This window comes from Thunnus maccoyii, chromosome 8 (genome assembly GCF_910596095.1).
Source record: "Thunnus maccoyii chromosome 8, fThuMac1.1, whole genome shotgun sequence".
NCBI lineage: Eukaryota > Metazoa > Chordata > Actinopteri > Scombriformes > Scombridae > Thunnus > Thunnus maccoyii.
In genome coordinates, this window is record NC_056540.1 from 5,225,269 (window position 1) to 5,251,459 (window position 26,191).

General features: G+C 48.3%; 3 protein-coding genes and 13 non-coding genes across 27 annotated transcripts in view; 3 read left to right on the forward strand and 13 right to left on the reverse strand.

Annotated features, from left to right (window-relative positions):
* Positions 1-12,812, forward strand: part of LOC121902118 — a 61,206-nt gene extending 48,394 nt beyond the window's left edge. For 2 of the 12 annotated variants that reach the window (XM_042419317.1, XM_042419319.1), the window contains exons 2-7: positions 11,245-11,500; positions 11,590-11,708; positions 11,789-11,866; positions 11,958-12,076; positions 12,158-12,599; positions 12,708-12,812. In XM_042419317.1, the coding sequence (XP_042275251.1) occupies positions 11,448-11,500; positions 11,590-11,708; positions 11,789-11,866; positions 11,958-12,076; positions 12,158-12,599; positions 12,708-12,730 (834 nt within the window). In that variant the 5' untranslated portion in view covers positions 11,245-11,447 and the 3' untranslated portion in view covers positions 12,731-12,812. Of the gene's footprint in view, positions 1-6,852; positions 6,878-9,352; positions 9,381-10,154; positions 10,568-11,244; positions 11,501-11,589; positions 11,709-11,788; positions 11,867-11,957; positions 12,077-12,157; positions 12,600-12,707 lie in introns of those variants that run through there. The other 10 variants (XM_042419327.1, XM_042419330.1, XM_042419325.1 and 7 more) reach the window with 9 other exon arrangements.
* Positions 97-211, reverse strand: LOC121902925. The gene has a single exon (XR_006097892.1). It is a non-coding gene; the product is annotated as a U5 spliceosomal RNA (small nuclear RNA).
* Positions 597-703, reverse strand: LOC121903015. The gene has a single exon (XR_006097975.1). It is a non-coding gene; the product is annotated as a U6 spliceosomal RNA (small nuclear RNA).
* On the reverse strand, positions 1,593-1,783 carry LOC121902707. Its single transcript, XR_006097697.1, has one exon. It is a non-coding gene; the product is annotated as a U2 spliceosomal RNA (small nuclear RNA).
* On the reverse strand, positions 2,600-2,714 carry LOC121902926. Its single transcript, XR_006097893.1, has one exon. It is a non-coding gene; the product is annotated as a U5 spliceosomal RNA (small nuclear RNA).
* On the reverse strand, positions 3,100-3,206 carry LOC121903016. The gene has a single exon (XR_006097976.1). It is a non-coding gene; the product is annotated as a U6 spliceosomal RNA (small nuclear RNA).
* LOC121902708 lies at positions 4,096-4,286 on the reverse strand. Its single transcript, XR_006097698.1, has one exon. It is a non-coding gene; the product is annotated as a U2 spliceosomal RNA (small nuclear RNA).
* LOC121902920 lies at positions 5,102-5,217 on the reverse strand. The gene has a single exon (XR_006097887.1). It is a non-coding gene; the product is annotated as a U5 spliceosomal RNA (small nuclear RNA).
* On the reverse strand, positions 5,603-5,709 carry LOC121903017. The gene has a single exon (XR_006097977.1). It is a non-coding gene; the product is annotated as a U6 spliceosomal RNA (small nuclear RNA).
* On the reverse strand, positions 6,558-6,748 carry LOC121902675. Its single transcript, XR_006097665.1, has one exon. It is a non-coding gene; the product is annotated as a U2 spliceosomal RNA (small nuclear RNA).
* Positions 7,564-7,679, reverse strand: LOC121902921. Its single transcript, XR_006097888.1, has one exon. It is a non-coding gene; the product is annotated as a U5 spliceosomal RNA (small nuclear RNA).
* Positions 8,065-8,171, reverse strand: LOC121903018. Its single transcript, XR_006097978.1, has one exon. It is a non-coding gene; the product is annotated as a U6 spliceosomal RNA (small nuclear RNA).
* LOC121902645 lies at positions 9,061-9,251 on the reverse strand. The gene has a single exon (XR_006097636.1). It is a non-coding gene; the product is annotated as a U2 spliceosomal RNA (small nuclear RNA).
* LOC121902922 lies at positions 10,067-10,182 on the reverse strand. The gene has a single exon (XR_006097889.1). It is a non-coding gene; the product is annotated as a U5 spliceosomal RNA (small nuclear RNA).
* A 137-nt stretch (positions 12,813-12,949) lies between the features above and the next one.
* LOC121902117 lies at positions 12,950-15,645 on the forward strand. The gene is made up of 8 exons (XM_042419316.1): positions 12,950-13,032; positions 13,140-13,351; positions 13,436-13,952; positions 14,053-14,265; positions 14,369-14,586; positions 14,685-14,941; positions 15,204-15,447; positions 15,554-15,645. Exons 2-7 carry the CDS (start codon positions 13,208-13,210, stop codon positions 15,418-15,420), a joined length of 1,566 nt encoding a protein of 521 aa, XP_042275250.1. The 5' UTR covers positions 12,950-13,032; positions 13,140-13,207; the 3' UTR covers positions 15,421-15,447; positions 15,554-15,645.
* Positions 15,574-17,496, forward strand: LOC121902119. Its single transcript, XM_042419331.1, has 2 exons — positions 15,574-16,125; positions 16,257-17,496. The coding sequence occupies exons 1-2, from the start codon at positions 15,574-15,576 to the stop codon at positions 16,341-16,343; spliced, it is 639 nt and encodes a 212-aa protein (XP_042275265.1). The 3' UTR covers positions 16,344-17,496.
* The last annotated feature ends 8,695 nt before the right edge of the window (positions 17,497-26,191 follow it).

The window sequence follows — 26,191 nt, forward strand, 5'->3', positions numbered from 1 at the left end:
GCGGGCCGATGAACTGAGTAGCAGCGGTGACAAGGATCGGTGCTCCCACACATCTTGTTATGGACAGCTGTTTTTGCTTTTCACAAACACACGAGGCTCTGCCAAACTGCAAATCCTGCCAAAAATAGATTTAACTCGTGGGTGTTCCTCTCCACGGAAGTCTTTAGTAAAAGGCGAAAGACTTGTACGTTATGAAGAGAAACCAGAGTAAGTACGGCCCGCTCCTCGACAGCAGCCCAAGGAGCCCAGTCGTCCCAGCCACAACCTTCACGGTGAGCCTCACTCGCCTCCCGGGCCACACCCATTCCCCTACCCCGCACTGCGCTTCAGGGAGTTTTGGGCGCCGGGATTGCTCGTCTGTCACGTCGTTGCCACTAGACCTTCTGGGGCCTGTACTACGAAGCAGGTTCTACATGCCGGGGACATATTTTCCTTAGCTGGCCTCCCCGAGCCTAACATTGGCCACCCAGATAACCAGTACTAGGAAGCTGCCTATCCACGAGGTCAAACGCGACAAAGAAGACCAGGAAATGCAGCCAAAGTACTACCGTCCCCCTCAGGCGCTGGAGAGGAGCAGGAGACATCAGAAGCGGATCAAAATGTGGAAACGCTTCACGATTTTGCGTGTCATCCTTTCGCAGGGGCCATGCTAATCTTCTCTGTATCGAATCCAATTTTTCATACGTGCTGCCGTAGCAAGCACACAAGTCCTCAGGCGCTGCTTCCCTTTTACTACCCCGTGGGCAGAATGGCCCCTTGACCGCGGTGCAGTCTGGAGGACAGTGGGCGGCACCATTAAGCACGACAAGCGCGAGGGATGGGGCCTTTCTGTCGTTGACATCGCTGTGTTTTCAGTTGCTATCAACTGCCTGCTACTTCTTCGCGCATGCTTGTGAAAATCACAAAGTGGGTTAAGGCCAGAAATGGCCTCATGCCAAATGAGGGGGCCACGCACAAGTTGTCTGTCACGCAGGAGGCTTCATTTGGGCCCCAAAGCTAAGCATCCACTCCTATGACGCATGACAGGACGGCTCTGAGCATCTGCCTGTGGCGTGTGTCCGACCTTGGTTGTCGCCCTTCTCTGAAAGCCAGCAGGGGGTGCCGGACTAGATGGCCCATTGGGTCAAAGAGGCCCTTTTTCGGGTAAGGCCGAGCCGACGACATTCTTGAGAATGTCGCGTTCGGTATGCACAATATATTTTCTACATGTAACCGGCAAGAAACTTTGTCAGAGAGCAGGAACCTGTGATTGACATACCCCGCCGCAATGCTGAGGATTGGTTTTCAGACGCGGGCTACCACACAACAAAAGTAGGCAGGTGGCCGCAGACACTCCAGTGAGGACAAACGCAGGGAAAATGCTGTGCAGATTCGACGTGTATTTCGCAGCTATTTGCAACACGGCAACGTTCCCTCTCTGTCATGTTTGTCTGCTAATCAAATCAGAGGTGCAAATCTCACTCTGTGTCACTCTACATTGCACGCCGCACTTTTGCCCCAGTTGTCATGGCTGATATGCAGCCATCTGAGACGGGCAGACTGAGGAGGCTGCTGCATTTCTTCTGAGTAATTGGCATTCCACAAAGCAGAGAGAAGGGTGCACCGTTCCCAGCGGCACTGCAATGCCGGGTCAATGCGTGGAATGAACGGAGCAAGCCCCTTTTTCAACTCCAAGTGCAAAAAATCCTTTTAATATGTTGTCCCCTTATAGAGGACGTATCAGATATTAAACTGATAAGAACAGATACTACACTTGATCTTAGCCAAAAGGCCGAGAAGCGATGAACCCTTGCTGTTTGCTGCCCCGCCCCACCTCCTGCACAGTTCTGGCTCGTCGTGGTGCAGTCGTTTCAAACGACCGCAAGAACGACTGCCGCTTGGCAGCTCCGCCCAGGAGCTCCTTGGTAAGTAGGTAAGTAAGTAAGTAAGTAAGTAAGTAAATAAGTAAGTAAGTGAGCTTTTGTTCATACAGCACTTTTTAAAACACACAGTCACAACGTGCTTTACAGACACATACACGTGCAAAATTGAAACAGATGGATTAATAAAACAGACAAACACGACACAGAGAGAAATCAACCAAAATGAAATAAAACAGGACACGGGAAGAAGAAGGGAGGTATGCAGAAAGGCTTGCGGACGTCAATGGCCTTTGAGGCGTCTTTGAGGGAGGGACGCCCCACAACAGGGTTAATGTGGGACCTACGGCTAGTTCTGGTTAGAAGTCTAGCTGCTGTATTTTGGATTAACTGTAAACGTTTTAAAGAAGACTGACCGAGGCAGGTGTAGAGGGAGTTACAGTAGCCTAAACGGGAGAAAATGAACGCGTGGATTCATTGTTCGAGAACAACGGGGGACAATATAGGTCTTATTTTTGCAATATTTCTTAACTGAGGAAAACAGGACTGGACAAGCTCATTAACGGGACGGTCAAGCGTCGTATACTGGTCGAAGGTGATACCTTTAGAAGACCTTTGGCCGTGGACTTAAAGGTTGGGGTGAAGCGGGCCGATGAACTGAGTAGCAGCGGTGACAAGGATCGGTGCTCCCACACATCTTGTTATGGACAGCTGTTTTTGCTTTTCACAAACACACGAGGCTCTGCCAAACTGCAAATCCTGCCAAAAATAGATTTAACTCGTGGGTGTTCCTCTCCACGGAAGTCTTTAGTAAAAGGCGAAAGACTTGTACGTTATGAAGAGAAACCAGAGTAAGTACGGCCCGCTCCTCGACAGCAGCCCAAGGAGCCCAGTCGTCCCAGCCACAACCTTCACGGTGAGCCTCACTCGCCTCCCGGGCCACACCCATTCCCCTACCCCGCACTGCGCTTCAGGGAGTTTTGGGCGCCGGGATTGCTCGTCTGTCACGTCGTTGCCACTAGACCTTCTGGGGCCTGTACTACGAAGCAGGTTCTACATGCCGGGGACATATTTTCCTTAGCTGGCCTCCCCGAGCCTAACATTGGCCACCCAGATAACCAGTACTAGGAAGCTGCCTATCCACGAGGTCAAACGCGACAAAGAAGACCAGGAAATGCAGCCAAAGTACTACCGTCCCCCTCAGGCGCTGGAGAGGAGCAGGAGACATCAGAAGCGGATCAAAATGTGGAAACGCTTCACGATTTTGCGTGTCATCCTTTCGCAGGGGCCATGCTAATCTTCTCTGTATCGAATCCAATTTTTCATACGTGCTGCCGTAGCAAGCACACAAGTCCTCAGGCGCTGCTTCCCTTTTACTACCCCGTGGGCAGAATGGCCCCTTGACCGCGGTGCAGTCTGGAGGACAGTGGGCGGCACCATTAAGCACGACAAGCGCGAGGGATGGGGCCTTTCTGTCGTTGACATCGCTGTGTTTTCAGTTGCTATCAACTGCCTGCTACTTCTTCGCGCATGCTTGTGAAAATCACAAAGTGGGTTAAGGCCAGAAATGGCCTCATGCCAAATGAGGGGGCCACGCACAAGTTGTCTGTCACGCAGGAGGCTTCATTTGGGCCCCAAAGCTAAGCATCCACTCCTATGACGCATGACAGGATGGCTCTGAGCATCTGCCTGTGGCGTGTGTCCGACCTTGGTTGTCGCCCTTCTCTGAAAGCCAGCAGGGGGTGCCGGACTAGATGGCCCATTGGGTCAAAGAGGCCCTTTTTCGGGTAAGGCCGAGCCGACGACATTCTTGAGAATGTCGCGTTCGGTATGCACAATATATTTTCTACATGTAACCGGCAAGAAACTTTGTCAGAGAGCAGGAACCTGTGATTGACATACCCCGCCGCAATGCTGAGGATTGGTTTTCAGACGCGGGCTACCACACAACAAAAGTAGGCAGGTGGCCGCAGACACTCCAGTGAGGACAAACGCAGGGAAAATGCTGTGCAGATTCGACGTGTATTTCGCAGCTATTTGCAACACGGCAACGTTCCCTCTCTGTCATGTTTGTCTGCTAATCAAATCAGAGGTGCAAATCTCACTCTGTGTCACTCTACATTGCACGCCGCACTTTTGCCCCAGTTGTCATGGCTGATATGCAGCCATCTGAGACGGGCAGACTGAGGAGGCTGCTGCATTTCTTCTGAGTAATTGGCATTCCACAAAGCAGAGAGAAGGGTGCACCGTTCCCAGCGGCACTGCAATGCCGGGTCAATGCGTGGAATGAACGGAGCAAGCCCCTTTTTCAACTCCAAGTGCAAAAAATCCTTTTAATATGTTGTCCCCTTATAGAGGACGTATCAGATATTAAACTGATAAGAACAGATACTACACTTGATCTTAGCCAAAAGGCCGAGAAGCGATGAACCCTTGCTGTTTGCTGCCCCGCCCCACCTCCTGCACAGTTCTGGCTCGTCGTGGTGCAGTCGTTTCAAACGACCGCAAGAACGACTGCCGCTTGGCAGCTCCGCCCAGGAGCTCCTTGGTAAGTAGGTAAGTAAGTAAGTAAGTAAGTAAGTAAATAAGTAAGTAAGTGAGCTTTTGTTCATACAGCACTTTTTAAAACACACAGTCACAACGTGCTTTACAGACACATACACGTGCAAAATTGAAACAGATGGATTAATAAAACAGACAAACACGACACAGAGAGAAATCAACCAAAATGAAATAAAACAGGACACGGGAAGAAGAAGGGAGGTATGCAGAAAGGCTTGCGGACGTCAATGGCCTTTGAGGCGTCTTTGAGGGAGGGACGCCCCACAACAGGGTTAATGTGGGACCTACGGCTAGTTCTGGTTAGAAGTCTAGCTGCTGTATTTTGGATTAACTGTAAACGTTTTAAAGAAGACTGACCGAGGCAGGTGTAGAGGGAGTTACAGTAGCCTAAACGGGAGAAAATGAACGCGTGGATTCATTGTTCGAGAACAACGGGGGACAATATAGGTCTTATTTTTGCAATATTTCTTAACTGAGGAAAACAGGACTGGACAAGCTCATTAACGGGACGGTCAAGCGTCGTATACTGGTCGAAGGTGATACCTTTAGAAGACCTTTGGCCGTGGACTTAAAGGTTGGGGTGAAGCGGGCCGATGAACTGAGTAGCAGCGGTGACAAGGATCGGTGCTCCCACACATCTTGTTATGGACAGCTGTTTTTGCTTTTCACAAACACACGAGGCTCTGCCAAACTGCAAAGCCTGCCAAAAATAGATTTAACTCGTGGGTGTTCCTCTCCACGGAAGTCTTTAGTAAAAGGCGAAAGACTTGTACGTTATGAAGAGAAACCAGAGTAAGTACGGCCCGCTCCTCGACAGCAGCCCAAGGAGCCCAGTCGTCCCAGCCACAACCTTCACGGTGAGCCTCACTCGCCTCCCGGGCCACACCCATTCCCCTACCCCGCACTGCGCTTCAGGGAGTTTTGGGCGCCGGGATTGCTCGTCTGTCACGTCGTTGCCACTAGACCTTCTGGGGCCTGTACTACGAAGCAGGTTCTACATGCCGGGGACATATTTTCCTTAGCTGGCCTCCCCGAGCCTAACATTGGCCACCCAGATAACCAGTACTAGGAAGCTGCCTATCCACGAGGTCAAACGCGACAAAGAAGACCAGGAAATGCAGCCAAAGTACTACCGTCCCCCTCAGGCGCTGGAGAGGAGCAGGAGACATCAGAAGCGGATCAAAATGTGGAAACGCTTCACGATTTTGCGTGTCATCCTTTCGCAGGGGCCATGCTAATCTTCTCTGTATCGAATCCAATTTTTCATACGTGCTGCCGTAGCAAGCACACAAGTCCTCAGGCGCTGCTTCCCTTTTACTACCCCGTGGGCAGAATGGCCCCTTGACCGCGGTGCAGTCTGGAGGACAGTGGGCGGCACCATTAAGCACGACAAGCGCGAGGGATGGGGCCTTTCTGTCGTTGACATCGCTGTGTTTTCAGTTGCTATCAACTGCCTGCTACTTCTTCGCGCATGCTTGTGAAAATCACAAAGTGGGTTAAGGCCAGAAATGGCCTCATGCCAAATGAGGGGGCCACGCACAAGTTGTCTGTCACGCAGGAGGCTTCATTTGGGCCCCAAAGCTAAGCATCCACTCCTATGACGCATGACAGGACGGCTCTGAGCATCTGCCTGTGGCGTGTGTCCGACCTTGGTTGTCGCCCTTCTCTGAAAGCCAGCAGGGGGTGCCGGACTAGATGGCCCATTGGGTCAAAGAGGCCCTTTTTCGGGTAAGGCCGAGCCGACGACATTCTTGAGAATGTCGCGTTCGGTATGCACAATATATTTTCTACATGTAACCGGCAAGAAACTTTGTCAGAGAGCAGGAACCTGTGATTGACATACCCCGCCGCAATGCTGAGGATTGGTTTTCAGACGCGGGCTACCACACAACAAAAGTAGGCAGGTGGCCGCAGACACTCCAGTGAGGACAAACGCAGGGAAAATGCTGTGCAGATTCGACGTGTATTTCGCAGCTATTTGCAACACGGCAACGTTCCCTCTCTGTCATGTTTGTCTGCTAATCAAATCAGAGGTGCAAATCTCACTCTGTGTCACTCTACATTGCACGCCGCACTTTTGCCCCAGTTGTCATGGCTGATATTCTTCTGAGTAATTGGCATTCCACAAAGCAGAGAGAAGGGTGCACCGTTCCCAGCGGCACTGCAATGCCGGGTCGATGCGTGGAGTGAACGGAGCAAGCCCCTTTTTCAACTCCAAGTGCAAAAAATCCTTTTAATATGTTGTCCCCTTATAGAGGACGTATCAGATATTAAACTGATAAGAACAGATACTACACTTGATCTTAGCCAAAAGGCCGAGAAGCGATGAACCCTTGCTGTTTGCTGCCCCGCCCCACCTCCTGCACAGTTCTGGCTCGTCGTGGTGCAGTCGTTTCAAACGACCGCAAGAACGACTGCCGCTTGGCAGCTCCGCCCAGGAGCTCCTTGGTAAGTAGGTAAGTAAGTAAGTAAGTAAGTAAGTAAATAAGTAAGTAAGTGAGCTTTTGTTCATACAGCACTTTTTAAAACACACAGTCACAACGTGCTTTACAGACACATACACGTGCAAAATCGAAACAGATGGATTAATAAAACAGACAAACACGACACAGAGAGAAATCAACCAAAATGAAATAAAACAGGACACGGGAAGAAGAAGGGAGGTATGCAGAAAGGCTTGCGGACGTCAATGGCCTTTGAGGCGTCTTTGAGGGAGGGACGCCCCACAACAGGGTTAATGTGGGACCTACGGCTAGTTCTGGTTAGAAGTCTAGCTGCTGTATTTTGGATTAACTGTAAACGTTTTAAAGAAGACTGACCGAGGCAGGTGTAGAGGGAGTTACAGTAGCCTAAACGGGAGAAAATGAACGCGTGGATTCATTGTTCGAGAACAACGGGGGACAATATAGGTCTTATTTTTGCAATATTTCTTAACTGAGGAAAACAGGACTGGACAAGCTCATTAACGGGACGGTCAAGCGTCGTATACTGGTCGAAGGTGATACCTTTAGAAGACCTTTGGCCGTGGACTTAAAGGTTGGGGTGAAGCGGGCCGATGAACTGAGTAGCAGCGGTGACAAGGATCGGTGCTCCCACACATCTTGTTATGGACAGCTGTTTTTGCTTTTCACAAACACACGAGGCTCTGCCAAACTGCAAAGCCTGCCAAAAATAGATTTAACTCGTGGGTGTTCCTCTCCACGGAAGTCTTTAGTAAAAGGCGAAAGACTTGTACGTTATGAAGAGAAACCAGAGTAAGTACGGCCCGCTCCTCGACAGCAGCCCAAGGAGCCCAGTCGTCCCAGCCACAACCTTCACGGTGAGCCTCACTCGCCTCCCGGGCCACACCCATTCCCCTACCCCGCACTGCGCTTCAGGGAGTTTTGGGCGCCGGGATTGCTCGTCTGTCACGTCGTTGCCACTAGACCTTCTGGGGCCTGTACTACGAAGCAGGTTCTACATGCCGGGGACATATTTTCCTTAGCTGGCCTCCCCGAGCCTAACATTGGCCACCCAGATAACCAGTACTAGGAAGCTGCCTATCCACGAGGTCAAACGCGACAAAGAAGACCAGGAAATGCAGCCAAAGTACTACCGTCCCCCTCAGGCGCTGGAGAGGAGCAGGAGACATCAGAAGCGGATCAAAATGTGGAAACGCTTCACGATTTTGCGTGTCATCCTTTCGCAGGGGCCATGCTAATCTTCTCTGTATCGAATCCAATTTTTCATACGTGCTGCCGTAGCAAGCACACAAGTCCTCAGGCGCTGCTTCCCTTTTACTACCCCGTGGGCAGAATGGCCCCTTGACCGCGGTGCAGTCTGGAGGACAGTGGGCGGCACCATTAAGCACGACAAGCGCGAGGGATGGGGCCTTTCTGTCGTTGACATCGCTGTGTTTTCAGTTGCTATCAACTGCCTGCTACTTCTTCGCGCATGCTTGTGAAAATCACAAAGTGGGTTAAGGCCAGAAATGGCCTCATGCCAAATGAGGGGGCCACGCACAAGTTGTCTGTCACGCAGGAGGCTTCATTTGGGCCCCAAAGCTAAGCATCCACTCCTATGACGCATGACAGGACGGCTCTGAGCATCTGCCTGTGGCGTGTGTCCGACCTTGGTTGTCGCCCTTCTCTGAAAGCCAGCAGGGGGTGCCGGACTAGATGGCCCATTGGGTCAAAGAGGCCCTTTTTCGGGTAAGGCCGAGCCGACGACATTCTTGAGAATGTCGCGTTCGGTATGCACAATATATTTTCTACATGTAACCGGCAAGAAACTTTGTCAGAGAGCAGGAACCTGTGATTGACATACCCCGCCGCAATGCTGAGGATTGGTTTTCAGACGAGGGCTACCAGACAACAAAAGTAGGCAGGTGGCCGCAGACACTCCAGTGAGGACAAACGCAGGGAAAATGCTGTGCAGATTCGACGTGTATTTCGCAGCTATTTGCAACACGGCAACGTTCCCTCTCTGTCATGTTTGTCTGCTAATCAAATCAGAGGTGCAAATCTCACTCTGTGTCACTCTACATTGCACGCCGCACTTTTGCCCCAGTTGTCATGGCTGATATGCAGCCATCTGAGACGGGCAGACTGAGGAGGCTGCTGCATTTCTTCTGACTAATTGGCATTCCACAAAGCAGAGAGAAGGGTGCACCGTTCCCAGCGGCACTGCAATGCCGGGTCGATGCGTGGAGTGAACGGAGCAAGCCCCTGTTTCAACTCCAAGTGCAAAAAATCCTTTTAATATGTTGTCCCCTTATAGAGGACGTATCAGATATTAAACTGATAAGAACAGATACTACACTTGATCTTAGCCAAAAGGCCGAGAAGCGATGAACCCTTGCTGTTTGCTGCCCCGCCCCACCTCCTGCACAGTTCTGGCTCGTCGTGGTGCAGTCGTTTCAAACGACCGCAAGAACGACTGCCGCTTGGCAGCTCCGCCCAGGAGCTCCTTGGTAAGTAGGTAAGTAAGTAAGTAAGTAAGTAAGTAAATAAGTAAGTAAGTGAGCTTTTGTTCATACAGCACTTTTTAAAACACACAGTCACAACGTGCTTTACAGACACATACACGTGCAGAATCGAAACAGATGGATTAATAAAACAGACAAACACGACACAGAGAGAAATCAACCAAAATGAAATAAAACAGGACACGGGAAGAAGAAGGGAGGTATGCAGAAAGGCTTGCGGACGTCAATGGCCTTTGAGGCGTCTTTGAGGGAGGGACGCCCCACAACAGGGTTAATGTGGGACCTACGGCTAGTTCTGGTTAGAAGTCTAGCTGCTGTACTTTGGATTAACTGTAAACGTTTTAAAGAAGACTGACCGAGGCAGGTGTAGAGGGAGTTACAGTAGCCTAACCGGGAGAAAATGAACGCGTGGATTCATTGTTCAAGAACAACGGGGGACAATATAGGTCTTATTTTTGCAATATTTCTTAACTGAGGAAAACAGGACTGGACAAGCTCATTAACGGGACGGTCAAGCGTCGTATACTGGTCGAAGGTGATACCTTTAGAAGACCTTTGGCCGTGGACTTAAAGGTTGGGGTGAAGCGGGCCGATGAACTGAGTAGCAGCGGTGACAAGGATCGGTGCTCCCACACATCTTGTTATGGACAGCTGTTTTTGCTTTTCACAAACACACGAGGCTCTGCCAAACTGCAAAGCCTGCCAAAAATAGATTTAACTCGTGGGTGTTCCTCTCCACGGAAGTCTTTAGTAAAAGGCGAAAGACTTGTACGTTATGAAGAGAAACCAGAGTAAGTACGGCCCGCTCCTCGACAGCAGCCCAAGGAGCCCAGTCGTCCCAGCCACAACCTTCACGGTGAGCCTCACTCACGCCTCATACGTGAGGTTCATCTCTGTATCCCGTCTTCTACTTTCGTCCTACTTCTGATCTCCCCGCCCAAAAGCCTTTTCTGAATTGGATTGGCTTGTCTTACTTTAGCTGTAGCCAATCAAAAGGCTCCGATCTATTGCAGCGTTTGATTTGCTGTCCTATATTCAAACTGTCATTCTCTGATTGGCTGCATGGCCCCTAGCCCTCCAGCAGCGAAACTCGGCCCATTCTTGGTCATTCTTCATTGAACGTCGTATCTGCAGAAAGAGAGAAGAGAGTAACGTTATGAAATATACGTTATCATGTAATGTAAATATAATTTGAGTCATTTGAACAACAGTCGGTAATCTGTGACCGACTGTTTTTCCTTATCATGTAATGTTAATGTAATGTATGACAATGGCATTTACTCGTTTGAACGAGCTAACATTTTGCTAACGTCAGCCAAACGGTCGATGTTAAAATGTGAAAGGTCGATGTTAAAATGTGAAAGGTCGATGTTAAAATGTCAGTAATTGTTCAGATACACCAAGTGCTTTTAATTGTCAACATATCTTGAACTTTTGTCGTCTTTCCGACCATATCTGATGTCTAAATACCGCGCATGCAGCACGACGTCACGATATTGCTGGTATTTTACACGTTTTCCGCCTGCAAATCAAACGAAAATACCATTCAGTTGTATGTGTAAATCTGTTTGTATGTGTGTATCTGTCTGTAAGTATTGAAAGCATTATGACATAACTACACTCTTATTACACAATTAATAGGCTCAAGTCATGTGTAATGCGATCATTTTTCAAAATAAACTCTCTCAAATAAACGGTTAGATTATTATTCTGAAGTAATTATGTTTGTATTTTAATAGATTTATGTTTATATTCTGTGTGTTTAACAATTATTTTGTTAAAACATAAAAAAAAATGTTTTATCCCAATAAGATAAAGGCAATATAAATAATATTCTTATTTTCTGACTCTTTGCAGAATGGACTTCATCCTTGTGTCCCACCAGAAGGAGAGAGAAGGTGGGGACACGTCCCAGTCGCCCCTTTCCGCCAATAAAGATGCCCTCACCTCCTACGCACAGCTGTTCCCCCAGATGACGGCAGCCATCCAGCAGCGTAGGATGCGTGAGGGCACTCTGTCGGTGAGGGGCATGGACCAGATGCTGGTGGGGTTCGGTGCTCATGCCAGGGAGACGGCAATCCCTGTATGAGTCAACCAGCAGCGAGAGTCAAACGTAAGTATTGCAAACGACAGTGCAGGTGACAATGTGTGATAAGGTGTGACCTAATGCCTTGCTTTGTTTTGTTGTTGTCATGTCTGTAGCTATGTGCAGTGGCTGAGGAAGCAGAAAGTGAAGGTGGGGTCCCGGATGCACACGCTGCAGGCATACATGCTGGGCCGGGACATGGCTGCACAGCAGACAGCACTGCAGCCTTCATCAAGTAAGTTCACATACTGCTTAAGTTTACATACTGCTCCCAAGTACTGTCATTCTGAGCGTTCATTTGTGTCATGTACACAGGCGCTGCTGCATCCGCGGACCCCTCAGAGCCTTCGGACGACGTGCTCCTCGCCGCCGCCATGGAGGTTGACTCTCAGCGTGAGTGTGTATATATATATGAATACAAACATCCCTATTTGTGTATCAGCGGTAATAGAGTGACAAGAGTGAGTGGCCCTGTATTTCACAGTTGTCAGGGACGCCCCACCAGCTGTCTCCCCGCCTGGACCCTCCCTGCCGCCTGCTGTCCCCCCTGCTGGCGACGGCCCGGGGCAGCTGGCAAACCTGGCCTCCAGCTCTGGCGCAGAGGTAGGTAGAAGTGAATTGTTGAGTTGGTCATATGAAACCGCTTGATTTGAATCTTTATATTGACCAAGCGACTCTTCACAGCTGCTGCCAAGGAGCTGGAGGCTGACACTGCCCGAGGAGCAACAGGACTGGCTGGGCCGGGCCCGGTTCACCAGAGGTGCAGGCGGGCAGCCCGTCCTCACCAGCGAGCTCCGCCTGTGGTGGTTCCCCCCCGGAGACCGGCCCCTCTACACGCAGCCCCCCACCTCGGCCCACGCCTTCTTCCAGAGCCGGTTCTTCCTGTGGGCACCCTACAGGATGTGGGCATACAGGCTTGTATGCCCCACCTGTGGACGCAGACTGACCGACGCTGGCCTGTACAAGACCGTCCGGAGGGTCTTGGACAGAGCAGCTGGTATTTCATGGGCACGGAGTACCTGGAGTGCTGTTCATGTCACAGGAAGTATGCGGCGTGGGCGCAGAACATCATGGAGCAGCTGGACCTGGCACACCAGGAGCGTTTTCCAGCTGTTCTCACGTACAAGTAAGCAGAGATATGATTGATGACCGGCTGTTTGAATATATGTAATATCTGTACCTTTTGCTGACTGGCCGTCCTGTGCTTCTCCTCCCCTCCAAACCCACCCCACAGGTTGTCCTGCGATAAGACGGTGATTGGGCTGCTAAAGGAGCGCACTTTGGGGAACAGTGCGTCTTGCCTCTGCGCTGCTTTGGTGGAGCAGCACACCAGAGAGTGGATGACGCGGTCGATGACGTATCTTTCCGTGCTCCGCAAGCTTCGCGTACCGGGTGTGGCGCAGCAGCGGCAGGTGTCCCTCCCGCCCATGCACCCGGTACCCAGTGTACCCTGGCTGCTGTCTGTGTATGCGAGGGAGGCCCTCACTCGCCTGAAGGAGACAAAGGCCAGGGTCACGTCCATCTTCGGCAACATCTTAAAGATGGACTCCACCAAGACGGCAAGCTTTGAGTATTGTGAAGCATGCACTGTTAAGCGTGCCATGTGATGTGATGTGACGTAACATGGCTGTTTTTTTTTTTAATGCCTCTTTCCTTTCCCATGCAGATGACAAAGAAGCTTGCGGGTGAAGCCGCCGGTACAGCCGCCTGGGTCACAAAAGTGGGCAGGTGCTCATGTCTGTCCTCACGGACTCCGAGGGGGACGGACTTTTGCCTATGGTGGCTGGACTCATGCGGCGGTACAGAGACGCCGGAAAGACCCCTCCGCAGGTCTTGTACGTGGACCGGGACTGCTGTGCCAACACTGGACGCTGCAAGGTACGCTGCGGCCCTTCATTAAAAACCCACTCAGTCATGCATTGACTGAAGCAGTCTATAAAGATGATTCTGTTTTGTTGACAGGTGGCAGCCATGTTCGGTGAGTGGGACCAGCTGGTGGTGTGCCTGGACGTGTGGCACCTCATGCGACGCTTCGCGAGGGGTGTCACCACCGATAGCCACCAGCTGTATGGCCTCTTCATGGCGCGTGTGTTCTTGGCCATTTTCGAGTGGGACAGGGGCGACGTGGACCACCTGACAGAGGCCAAGCAGTCCGAGGAGGGGAGGGACGCCTACATCAAACTGTCAGCCAGGGAGCTCGCCCATCACTGCTGCCGCCGCACCAGGGGTGTGGAGGAGACAGAGCAGCTCCTCAAGGAGGTGCTGGACTCCTTCTGGGAGGCGACCGACACCAGGTTGGAGGACATTTGGAGCACGCAGCGTCGTCACCTATACTGCATTCAGGACCCGCAGGGAGTGCAGCTTTATGCCAAGACGGGGGAGCTGACCAAAGGGGGGGTCAGGCTTCCCGTCTTCCACTGCACCAGAGGCTCCACTTCCCTGGAGTCATTCCACCTCCACTTGTGCCGCTTCATTCCAGGTGAGTGTGAAATGTATACGTCTGGAGCACGGCATACGAGCGTGTTCAGCTTGTGGTGTGTGTGTGTGTTTATTTTTTCATCCTCTCTTTCTTGTCACAGGCACGTCTGCCAGCGCCCTATACTTCCAGGTGTACCTGCTGGAGGGCCTGGTGAGGTGGAATGAAAATTGGGCCAGGGCAGCAGCGGAGGACGGCCAGAGGACGACACTGTGTTGCTACAGTGCCCAGCTGCAGCATGGCTTCAACCAGCTCACCCAGGAGTTCCTGGGTCTGACGCTGGTTGAGAATTACACACGGCCTGGGGAGTACACAGGTAACCTCACCAGGAAGAACTCTTTTGGGCAAGCAGGCAGGGACATGCAGCTGACAGCTTTAATAATTTTATAGTAATCGCATATGTTGTGTTTATTGTTCAGGGGAGCTCATTGGGGTGGAGTACCTGTACTCCCAGACGAGCGCTGTGCTGCAGCAGGATGCAGGCCAGGAGCGGGAGGAAGAGGAGGACAATGAGGACGACGAGGGCTTCCAGGAGGACCTGGAGGATATGAGGTTCGCAGGACACCTCGACAGTCTCCTTCGGCCGTCTCGGCCTGCCACCCCCACCACACCGGAGTCGATGGAGGAAGAGGAAGAGGTAAGCACACTCAAGTCTGTTGTCGTTTACAATCATCTCCGCACAGAGCAGCTGTGTGTGTATTGATAACTTTTAACCAGACTCTATGTTTGTTGCAGGATGTACGCGGTCCAGACGGTCACAAAGGGTACCAGCACGCTGTCCGTCTGGCCCATGCCCTCGTAGAGCTGCGTCACCACGCCTATGTGACGCACCGGCAGGTGACGGAGATTGTCGCGCTCTGGCAGAAGCTGTCAGACAGGGACAAGGCGACTATCTCCTTCCCCCCACGCCACCAGGACCAGCTTGTCAAGGGCCGGTTCAAGACCGGCCCTTCGAGACTGTCCAACATGCTGGGTGTGGACAGCGTGAAGTGGTAAGTGTAGCATCTGCAAGCTAAAATGCTTTGTTGTTGCTATAGTATATGAGTGTGTATATATATAATATATATGACTATACTGTCACTGTACTGTGACGTACTGAAGCAGGAATGCACCCAGTCCTCTGAGATCTTGAAATGGCCAGAACAGAACAGGGCAAATATAAGAAATGATCAAACAGGACTGAGACTTAATGAATAAACGTTTATTATTAGCCATGTCTAACAGAGGTCCCTCTCTCTCTCCCTCCCTGTGCAGGTCCTACATTAGCCAAGGCGCGGGTCCAGCACAGTCTCCAAAAGCCAGCAGGATGGTGGAGGCCATGTTTTCGGAGCTGTGCCATATTCACTACGAGGGCCGTACTATCGCCGGGGTCCGGGTTAAGCACTGGGGGGGTGTCAAGAGGGACTACTGTCTCATCAGAGGCAATGTGCAGAAAGAACCTCATGGCAGTCACCAACCTCCAGCTTTATGACATCAACCACTGGACCCTTCTGCAGTAGTAAGACTTGTTTGTTTCAGCATGTCATGCAGTGATTGTAAGAATGTTAACAGTGGAAGGAGATGCTGATGATGATCTGTATAATAATGAATTTATTTCCATCAAGCACAACGACGGGGCAACGCGATGATGACGGAAACGGTGCGCGTAGCTGTTCCAGGGGCCACCTGCAAGCACTCCACAACGGAGCAGCTGGGTGCAGCCAGGGCTCCGCTGAAGGAGCCTTTTCAGCCTGACCAGCCTATGGCTTTCCATCCGCCAGAGGACGCCTCTGGTCAGGCTGCCACTCGCCGTGGGCCCCTGGCACCGCAGCTGTTTGACGTCATCAACGCAAGTGCCAATGCAGCCTCCTCCTTCTCCGTCACAGACACCCCTTCTGCCACCACCCCTTCTGCCTCCACCTCAGCTGCAGCCACCGCCTCTGCCCCCAGTGAGCCACGCTCCACAGCCTGGCAGAGGAAGGTCCGGGAGGAGCTGCAGCGACAGGCCCAGAAGGAGGGTGCTCTCCTCAACAGGTCTAGAAAGGACTTCCAGCACTTTCTGTGCAAGTGCTGTGGCCAGCCAAAGACCAAAGAATACGGCCACAGTCACTACAGAGGAGAACACTTTTGCTCCCGGGCCGAGGGCCGCTCGGTGGAAGAATGGCTGGCAGAGAAAAGGAGCCAGGAACCCAAAAAGGTCGGTTAACTGATATTATACACAGTGACATGCTTCAAACACCAGCCTCACATCATTGTTATTGCTATTTCATTATTGCTGGTGTTACATTTACCTGTCTCTGATAGTCATGTTAATCTTGCTGCCTGCAGACTGAAGCCACCCAGCCTGCCACCCTGCTTGCCCCAAAGACTGCCCGAAACATTGCCCGAAAGACTGCCCCACAGCCTCCCCCATAAACTGCCAGGCTCACAGGCCTGCCCCACAGCTCAAGGTTCATCGGAGAATGAGGATGACGACCAGCTGATGATGAAGCAGATGGCTGCTCCTCCTCCTCCTGTGGCAGGAAGAGCTCCACCTCCCTCACCTGTTGTGAACATTGAACATTTTGTAGCTGGGTGTTTAAAGCAGCAGCTCAGTGAACTGCGCTTTTTTGTTGTGTTGCAGCTCCTCCTGCCGGGAGCTTGGAGGAGCAGCCTGCCTCCAGAGCAGTAGGACTGGGTCAGCAAGGCCCTGTTTGTACCGGACCAGACAGGGAGGGCAGTCCTGTCTGAGGAGCTCCAGCTGTGGTACCACACGCCTGGTCCCCAGTCGGTTTACAGCCAGCGTCCCTCCAGCCCTGAAGCCTTCTTCCAGCGGCCCTTCTTCTTCTGGGCTCTGTATCGGATGGGGCTCTAACACCTCAAGTGTCCAGACTGCAAGCACAAGCTGACCAGCTGCGCAATCTATAAAACGATGCGCAAAGGACTCGGTACAACCAGAAGAGGAGGGACAAGACAGCAGTGGAGAGGAATAAGAAAGAACAGGAGGAGTGTGTGAGAGAGGGAGAGAGGGAGAGAGAAAGATGTGTAAATATGCTATCGCAATGTTGTACTGTATGCAGCCATGCCCCTAAAGCCAATTGAGTTGAAATGGATATCTTCTATAATGTTGCACTGCATGAATGTTCACTATCATGCATCACTCGGGTGTTCTCCTCATCACAGAGATATCAGAGTACAGAAAAACAAAAAGTCATAAAGGATCTGCACTGACATAGCAGCGATTGTTTTGTGAGATATACAATGCATTGGACCATAACCCTAACCCTCAGTAACACTGTGACATTTTAAGATGTGTTCAGATGTGTTTCCACTTTAATTGACGTTTTGTAAAGACACAGATGTTCTCAGGTAGCCGCCCTCCCTCCTGATAAAGGTGCTTGTTAATGTGTTCATTCTGAATACAGTATGCACTGTGCTGGACCTCAGTTACACTGTGAATCCCTGATATTAAACTGTGTTCTGCCTCAAATGCTCTGTCTGATGTATACACTGTGTTATTACAGTTGGCTTGTATTCATCACTGCCTTGAAAGGAATAAATTTAGATGCATTTCAAAGTCAGATTCTCTTCTCTGTCTTCTTCCATTATTGTTTGCAAGATTCCAGTTACACCAAAAAACATAACAACACATTTTTACAGATGTAATGAAACATTTACTACAGAGATGCTGCTGCTACTACTACTACACAGCTATTACTGCACATGGACTTTTCTAAACACATAGATAGGACAGTTTCTCACACTAAAGCCTCGCCCCTGCTCTCTGTGTCCACACACACACAGGTGAAGTCTTATGAAGTGGCTTGTAACCTCCGTGTATACATGCTAATTCACACAGGTATAGTCTTCAAGTCTGGCCCTCAACTACCTGTCACCCAACTGCCATATCCCCCAGCCCTCACTGATGACCATTGGCCAGATGAAGTCTTTGAGGTGGCTTGCAACAATTACCTGCCCCCCATCTACCCGCCACCTGCCATACCCCCTAGCCTACAGTGATGGCCATTGGCCAGAAAGTGATGCTTGTTAAATGCAGAGAGAGAATGCTGATTGGTTGAAGGAAACCTGGTTCACAGGTTATTTGGTTCAAAGAGCCGCCTGACATTAACCTGGATTAGTTCGCTGTTTCACGCACACCAAGCTGCAGAGCTTTTTGTCTTTGTATCGTTCTCTCAGGTTAGTGCTTGATGTATGACTTTGTCACTGTCTCATTGTAATTCTCACTGTATTGTAGTGCACTACACTGCCTGTTTGAACATTAAAATATATACTTTTCTTCTGTGCAGGATGGAATACAGAAAGGCTACAAAAAATCCAGGCACCTGGAGCAGGAGGCTGACAGGAAAAGAAAAGGTGTGTACAGTAGCTGGCATACTTGTGCAAACATTTTACATTTCATTTCATTACATTTCAAAAATAGTAATTACTGAAATTACAATTTGATGTTCTCTTGCCAGACATCAGTGAAGCTGAGGAGGACAGCAGTGGCAGTGGCAGCGGCAGCAGCAGCCACAGGACAGGGCAGAACTCAGTGAAACTGAAAATGATGGCAGCAGCAGCAGCAGCACATTGGGCCAGCCACAGGAGAGGGCCTCAACGAGCACCAAACCCACAAGGTGCACATTGTACAGGAGGAAGAAGAGGGCAGAGGAGGACAAGGAGATCCTCTCAAAAGCCAAGGGCAGCACACAGGGGAAGCCTGGGGACCCCTGTAGCGAACCCACACACCGGGCATGCTTTCTATGGAGGACAGATTTTCTGTTTTGTGCACTGTAATAATGTGCTCACCAGTATGGCAGAGACTTTGCACTTGGAAGTTTTTCAGTGGGCCAAACGAGCCACCAGTCCTTTTACCCCCTCCATCTTGGTAATGGCGTAAAATGCGGCATTGTAGAACTTCTCATTCGCGTTTTTCTGCAAACACAGAAGATCATCACCTATGAGGCCCAGTGCCCCAAAAAGAATGGCTTGTCCAAACACTTTTGTCTCCATGAATTCTTCAGTGCTTTTTCAAACAAACATAAGGGTACATTTCAGTACAGTTGGCACCTGCCGTGGATTAGTGGATGATGTAGCCATCAAAGATTGTCAGTTAACTCTGCTCATCACACTTGATCTTAGCCAAAAGGCTGAGAGGCAATGAACTCTTGCTGTTTGCTGCCCCGGACCACCTGTTTCTTGAGTTAACCGTGCAAAGCTCGCTTTGTTTCCCCTTGCTCCTCAGTGCCTGAATGGGCTGCAAGCCTTCATGGCTTCCAAGGGCAGAACACCACCATATGCCTCTAAAATTCAGCCAGTTTTGGGCTCACCTGAAATACACTGGGAAAGATGACCCTCCCAATCTTGATTTTATTTGATTTGATGTAGGCGAACTTCTGTTCGAACCCTGTTGGATTAATGCAAATGATGTTTACTCCTTTATCACATTACCAAACAGAAAACAGTTTGAGCTATGTTTTTTCCAAGAGGCCCCCCTGAAACGCTTTCTTGAAATTCATGCCTTCAAAACTGGAGATCCCAAATGGAAAGACTGGTCAACTGAATCATCCATTCAAATGGACATCATCACACTGGTCATCTAGTATTGGATATTGTATTAGTCCAAAGTACTGGACGGATAGAATACCAGACCATGACATCAAGCTGTATTTGCAAAGGTACTGTGACATTTTGCAAACATTTAAACCTGTGGACAGAGGAGCCTCCCCTGGAGTGGATTTGCAGCCCTCAGCATCTCTGCCTAAGGATCCCCCCTCTTTGTAAGGTGAGAGGAGCTTAAACATCGATAGTGTGGTAGACAGTGATTACAGTGATGATGTTAGTGATGATGATGATTGTGAGCAGTGATATGAGAGTATGAGTGAGAGCCCAAGCTCTGACTTCAACACCAACATGTTAACAGAAGGCCAGCAAACCTGAAGCACTCTTCTACCTCCCCCATCTGATGCTGATTCAGCTCCATCTGAATGTAATTCAGACCCTTTCTTCATTACACCAAAGTTCATGGCACCAAGTCTCAAAGTGAAATGCCTTTTACAATCATTAGAAAGTAGAGACAAGCTCAGAGTATCCTTCATAAAAGAGAAACACTTTTTTGATGATAAACCATCACCATAGATCTGACACCTTAACTCTTTACTATGAGTTTTCTTAAAATTGCCACCCAGAATGTTTGAGGTATTCAGTCATTTGCTTCAAAACAACAGAAAATGAAGTTTTTAATGAATACTGATATCATTGATATCATGTGTCTATAAGAAATACTGAAAACGAACCATGATGTGGAGAAAGTGATTAAACAGTAGCCAAATGGAAAATGTGTCACATCAATAGGTGAAAACTGTGCTAATAGCATTGGTATTTTCTTTAAAACCCATGATGTTCTGATTCATAGGAGAGGGGACATTATTCCAGTTAGACTACTCATGTTAGACTGTTTTAATTGAGAAGAAAAGTACTGTATTATTAATGTTTACACTGTTCCAGATGCATGACAGAAAAGCTGTTTATTTAGAACTAGGCTATTCTACTTCAATTAATCCACTGTTGGGACGGGTAGGAGTGTGTTTGGTTATTGGTAATAATTCATAATTATCATAGATATTTATTATTTATGAAATCAGGATATTGTTAATATTAATCAATAATTCAGGCACCAACTGTTAAAGAGCCTCACAGGGGAGACACAACTGTCAGATCTGTGAAGAGCACAGTTGGTTATTAGCAATAAATAACAATTACCAGTGATAATTAATTAATTATAAAAATCAATAGAATTATTAATATGAATTAACAAATACGGGGCACCACCTGGAAACCGGGACCAATAACCAAAACAGGGTAGTCTCATAAAAGAGTTCACCTAGAATGTTAATACCTGAGGGATATCAACATTCAAAGGTGAACAAAGAAGGGTTGAATTCGAGCACTGACCCCCTCAATCAGCCACTTTTCACAATATGTTAAACACAATAATGACAAAAGAACTTCTCTTTAAAGATATAGCAGTGTTTATTAAACTTAGCAAAATTAACAAAGTTAACAAATGCTTCATTCAAGAAAAAAATATTCTAAAATCTAATTCTACCAAAGCAAAAACAAACAACTATGTACAGGGTTGAACACATGCAGATGAATGTGTGTGTGTGTGTGTGTGTGTGTGTGTGTGTGTGTAAGTGTGACAAGCTCGCGACGTGATCTGGTGTAATGACATTGGGGGTTTGGGACGCGGACGTGACTATGGGAGGAAGTCACGTCACGCAAGAACCAAATGGCGGCTGTGGGCGTCTTACACTCACCCAGTTCCATGTAAAACACACGTGTCTGATGGTAGATAAGGACATATGGAGCAGCTCTCTATCCGACATTATCTGACTGTCAGATGTGTAAGAAGATGTGTATGTATACGTGCGTGTGTGCACATGTATGCAGGTTAGTTGCAAGAGAGGGAAGAAAGAGGAGGGAAGCGATTGTCATCATGACACTCCTCTGTGCAGGAGCGTCTCTGCCAATGAGAGACTGTATGTTAAGACCATTTCCTGTTTAGCACCTAGGTGCGAACTTGGTGCATGTTGGGATATGACGTCCGAAATTGACTGTCATTGTTCTCAACTGGGCGCTCTTTATCAGTCACAAAGCCTTATCAGGCTTTGTTTTGCATGCAGGCCTTTCTTTGTGTAACCCCATGGTTGAGGCCCAACACACACTAAACAAATGGCCTTTTGAGACGTTGCTTACATCCAGATTAATTAGCTCTAGAGTACAGAGTCTCAGAATAAGTTAATCAAGGACTAGTCAGATCATCTTCTGGAAGCCCATTTAGATTAATGATGTGCACATAGTACTAAGATGAGGATGCTATAAAAACCTGGGCTGGAATACTTCTTTATAAGCATTAAGTACTGTGTGGAACTGGAGTTAGAAACCTGACCCAACCAAAGAATGGACAAAGGTGAAAGAAAACATTCAAAGAATTTCAGTGAAATTGAAAAGACCCTCTTTAAAGCAAATTGTGTTAAAGTACCAATAACAATATAATTCAGGAACAGAAAACAACAAGAGGAATGCATGGACTGCCATTTTGAATGAATTCAACTCCAACTGGACAACCTCAGGTAAGATTATTCATTGTTGGCCCAATTTTACTAATCATTCACTTTGAAATTTTTGTTTTCTTATGTAACATAACAGAAATTTAACATAAACACTGGGGTAATGTGCATCCCCACGCCTGTCGGTGCCTTGTGCTCAAGTGGGCTATCTCGTTAGGCCTTTCTGTGTGTAGTTTGCATATTATCCCCTCTCACATGGGTGTCTTCCATATAACATCAAAAGAACCCCCACTAAAAACATGCAGAATGTTCTCCTGTCCTGTCCCTTACTATGACTGGACATTTGGAATTGGTCCCCGGGTGTTGGATAGGGCTGCCTACTGCTGGACTGATTAGATGAAACTAGAGGGTGAACAAGAAATTTGTCTATGCATACCCGCTGTCACCAATTACCACTATGTTGTCCCTCTTCAAACTGAACGCACAAAGAGGAGTTCACTAGCAAGGACCACACCATCAACGAAATGCGTTTGGATGGTTTATTGAGGAAAACAATTAATGTTCATAGTTCTTTCAGTTGCTGACTGCGTTGTGGGGAAGCTTACGGGGAATCCGCCGCAGCACCCGGGCAACAGCGGACCCCCTCAGGAACCTACAAAGGAGAGGAAGAATCATGAAGAAACAGGAAGAGAGAAATAGGGTGGGAGGGAGGGGCGCAGAATATGAGAGCGGAAGAAGCGGAGAGGGTTAGGTGGTATTTATAGGAATGCCGGTAGAAGCGTAATTGAGGTGTGGTCCTGCTCCTGAAACTTTGCTGAATAGCTTCAATTCACTAGCAAGGACCACACCATCAACGAGATGCGTTTGGATGATTTATTGAGGAAAACAATTAACATGCATAGTTCTTTCAGTTGCTGACTGCGTTGTGGGGAAGCTTACAGGGAATCCACCACAGCACCTGGGCAACAGCGGACCCCCAAAAACCTCTAGTTACTTAAGATAAGGTTGAGCCAATCTGAGATCTTTGAGATTTCGATGGGTGTAGCGATGATTTGTTTGGGAGGAAAGATGGCCCATGAATTGTATGAAGGCTGAAAGTGGCGGCTCTGGTCTTGAAGGACTGTCCGGCGAAATTAATTGGAATTGCAAGTAATGCGTTGGTCTCAGAAGGATTAGCAGAGATTGACTTTGAAGTAGAATTAAGTATGGTTGACTGGATTGATCCATTTTGGTTCGATTTGAGTAGTCGGGTCAATTTTATTTAATTGGCACCAAATCACGAATAAGTTATCTTTTGGCATATTTCGTATATAGCGGGTCAAGACCATACTCTTAATTTATAGAGACCCAACATTCCCCCATCAGTAAGCACTTAGCAACGGCGGCGAGGAGAAACTCTCCTTTAACGGGAAGAAACCTCCACCAGAACCAGGCTCCAGGTGGGCGGCCATCTGCTTTGACTGGCTGGGTTGAGAGAGAGGGAGACGGTGTCATCCGAGAAATAAGGCAAGTCTGAAAAGCAAGAGTAGCAGCTTGGGTCGGAGTGAAGAGTTGAGGCAGTGAATTCGGAGCATATGAGCTAACCGAAGAATGCAAATGAGAATGTGACTTCTAAATTACGAGCAACGTGAGGAATGCAATATCTGGAGCATAGTGTGAATGCTGACTGACAGCAAGTCGGCAGTAAGAGGAAGGCGGCAAGGATTTTCGCTCACTCTTAGTGTAAAAGTTCTATGAGAAGGAAAATTAAATGAGAATGGTAAGAGACCGGGCCCGGCTGTCCGTTAGGGGATTAGAGAAGAAGTTGATGCCGCTCGGGTAAACATGGATGGTATGTGTTTTGATGGCCATCACGGAAGGGCGTAGGTAATGAAACTGTCACAGTAACAAGATCGAACGATGGGTAGATTATGCTGTATATGTTGTGAAGCAATGACGCTGGATAGATCTCATGAACAACTGGAGATGTTTTAGAGAATTTCCTGCAACTGCGTGATCTCGGTTGGCCATTTGGAGGGGAATCATCATCTACTATGGAAACCCCCAAAAACTGGCAGAAAGGACAGCACCTTTACAGAGCTGGTGTTGTCTGGGTGTTTCTGCTGTGGTTGCTGGGAGTGGGCGCAGGGGGCGCTGACAACCCAGTGCCGGACGCGTTACTGACATGATGTAAGAGTAGTTATGATGACGCTGTTACACCCGGCGCATGTAACAGCGGACGATACCGAAGTGATTTTGGATTAGCAGAATTAGGAACTTGCAACCTGGTGCATGTAACAACAGACGTTACTTAAGTGGCGATAGATTAATTGTATTAGTAACTTGTGACCCGGTGTGCGCAACGACAGACGTTACCGAAGTGATGTTAAGAGAAGTTAATGCAACCCGGTGCACATGACAATATATGTTACTGATATAATGTTAAAGTTGTTGCAGTATTTGGCAACCCAGTGCACGTAACAGCAGACGTTACTGATGTGACGTTAGATTAGTTGTATCAGTAGCTTGCAGACCGGTGCACGTTACGTTAGACGTTACCAAAGTGACATTTGATTTAGTTGTATTATTAACTTGTAACCTGGTGCATGCAACGACAGATGTTACCGACATGACGTTTGATTTACTATTGGTAACTGGCAACCCGGTGCACATAACGATAGGTGTTACTGAAGTGACGTTAGATTAGCTGTAACAGTAGCTTGTAAACCAGTGCATGTGACAACAGGTGTTACTGAGGAGATGTTAGTTATATTAGGAATTTGTAGACCGGTGCAGAATAACAGCATACGTTACCGAAGTGACGTTAAATAAGTTGCATTAGTAGCTTGCAACCTGATGCATGTAACAGCAGACGTTACTGAAATGGCATTAGTAACTTGCAACAACAGACGTTACCGAAGTGACGTTTGATTTAGTATTAGTAACTTGCAACCCGGTGCACATAACAATATATGTTACTGATATAATGTTAGAGTAGCTGTAGTATATGGCAATCCAGTGCACGTAACAGGAGATGTTACTGAACTGATGTTAGTTACGTTAGTAGTTTACGGACCGGTGCAGGTAACAGCAGACGTTACTGAAGTGATGTTTGATTTAGTTGTATTATTAACTTGCAAACCAGTGCACGTAATGACAGATGTTACTGATATGACGTGAAAGTAGTTATAATAGTATTTGGCAACCCGGTGCTCGTAATAGCAGACGTTACTGAAGTGACGTTAGAATAGTTGTATTTGTAGCTTGCAACCTGATGCATGTAACAGCAGACGTTACTGAAATGGTATTGGATTAGTTGTATTAATAACTTGCAATGACAGACGTTACCAAAATGATGTTTGATTTAGTATTAGTAACTTGCAACCCGGTGTACATAACGATATATGTTACTGAGATAATGTTAGAGTAGTTGTAGTATTTGGAAATCCGATGCACGTAACAGCAGACGTTACCGAAGTGACGTTTGATTTAGTTGTATTATTATTAACTTGCAACCCAGTGCACGTAACAATAGACGTTATGGATATGATGTTATAGTAGTTATAGTAGTATTTGGCAACCCGTGCACGTAATAGCAGACCATACTGAAGGCACGTTAGATTAGTTGTAGTGGTAACTTGCAACCTGGTGCACGTAATAGCAGACGTTACTGAAGTGACGTTAGATTAATCGTATGGTAACTAGCCACCCGATACACATAACGATAGACCTTACTGAAGTGACATAAATTAGCAACTGGCTAAATGGTGCCAGTAATTACGAATGTTATTAAGTGACATTATAGTTTGATTAGTAACCTACAACCCAGTGCAAGTGACGCCAGATGTTACTGAAACAACGTTTGATAGTTATTATTAACTTGCAATGCGGTGTACATGGCGATAGAATTTACTGAAGTTACGTTAGATCGGTTGTATTAGTAAAGGCAAGCCAATCTGGTAACTATGATGGAACTTGAGGCTTCTAGAAAAGCATTGGCGATGTTTGCTGCACAGGGGGAAATACGACCTGGCCCCCAGCAGGCTGTGGCCGTGGAGGCAGCTGTGGGTCTGTGACGTCACGCTAGCCGACTTTGGCGGTGATTGGCTCTGGCGATGAATCCGGAAGTGCGGGAGGTTCAGTGATTGTTGTTGACGCTGAGTAGAGATGAAACAGTCTGACTTTATTGTCGCTGCGGTTGAAGGGAATGCCTACCCTTATAGGAATAGTTGG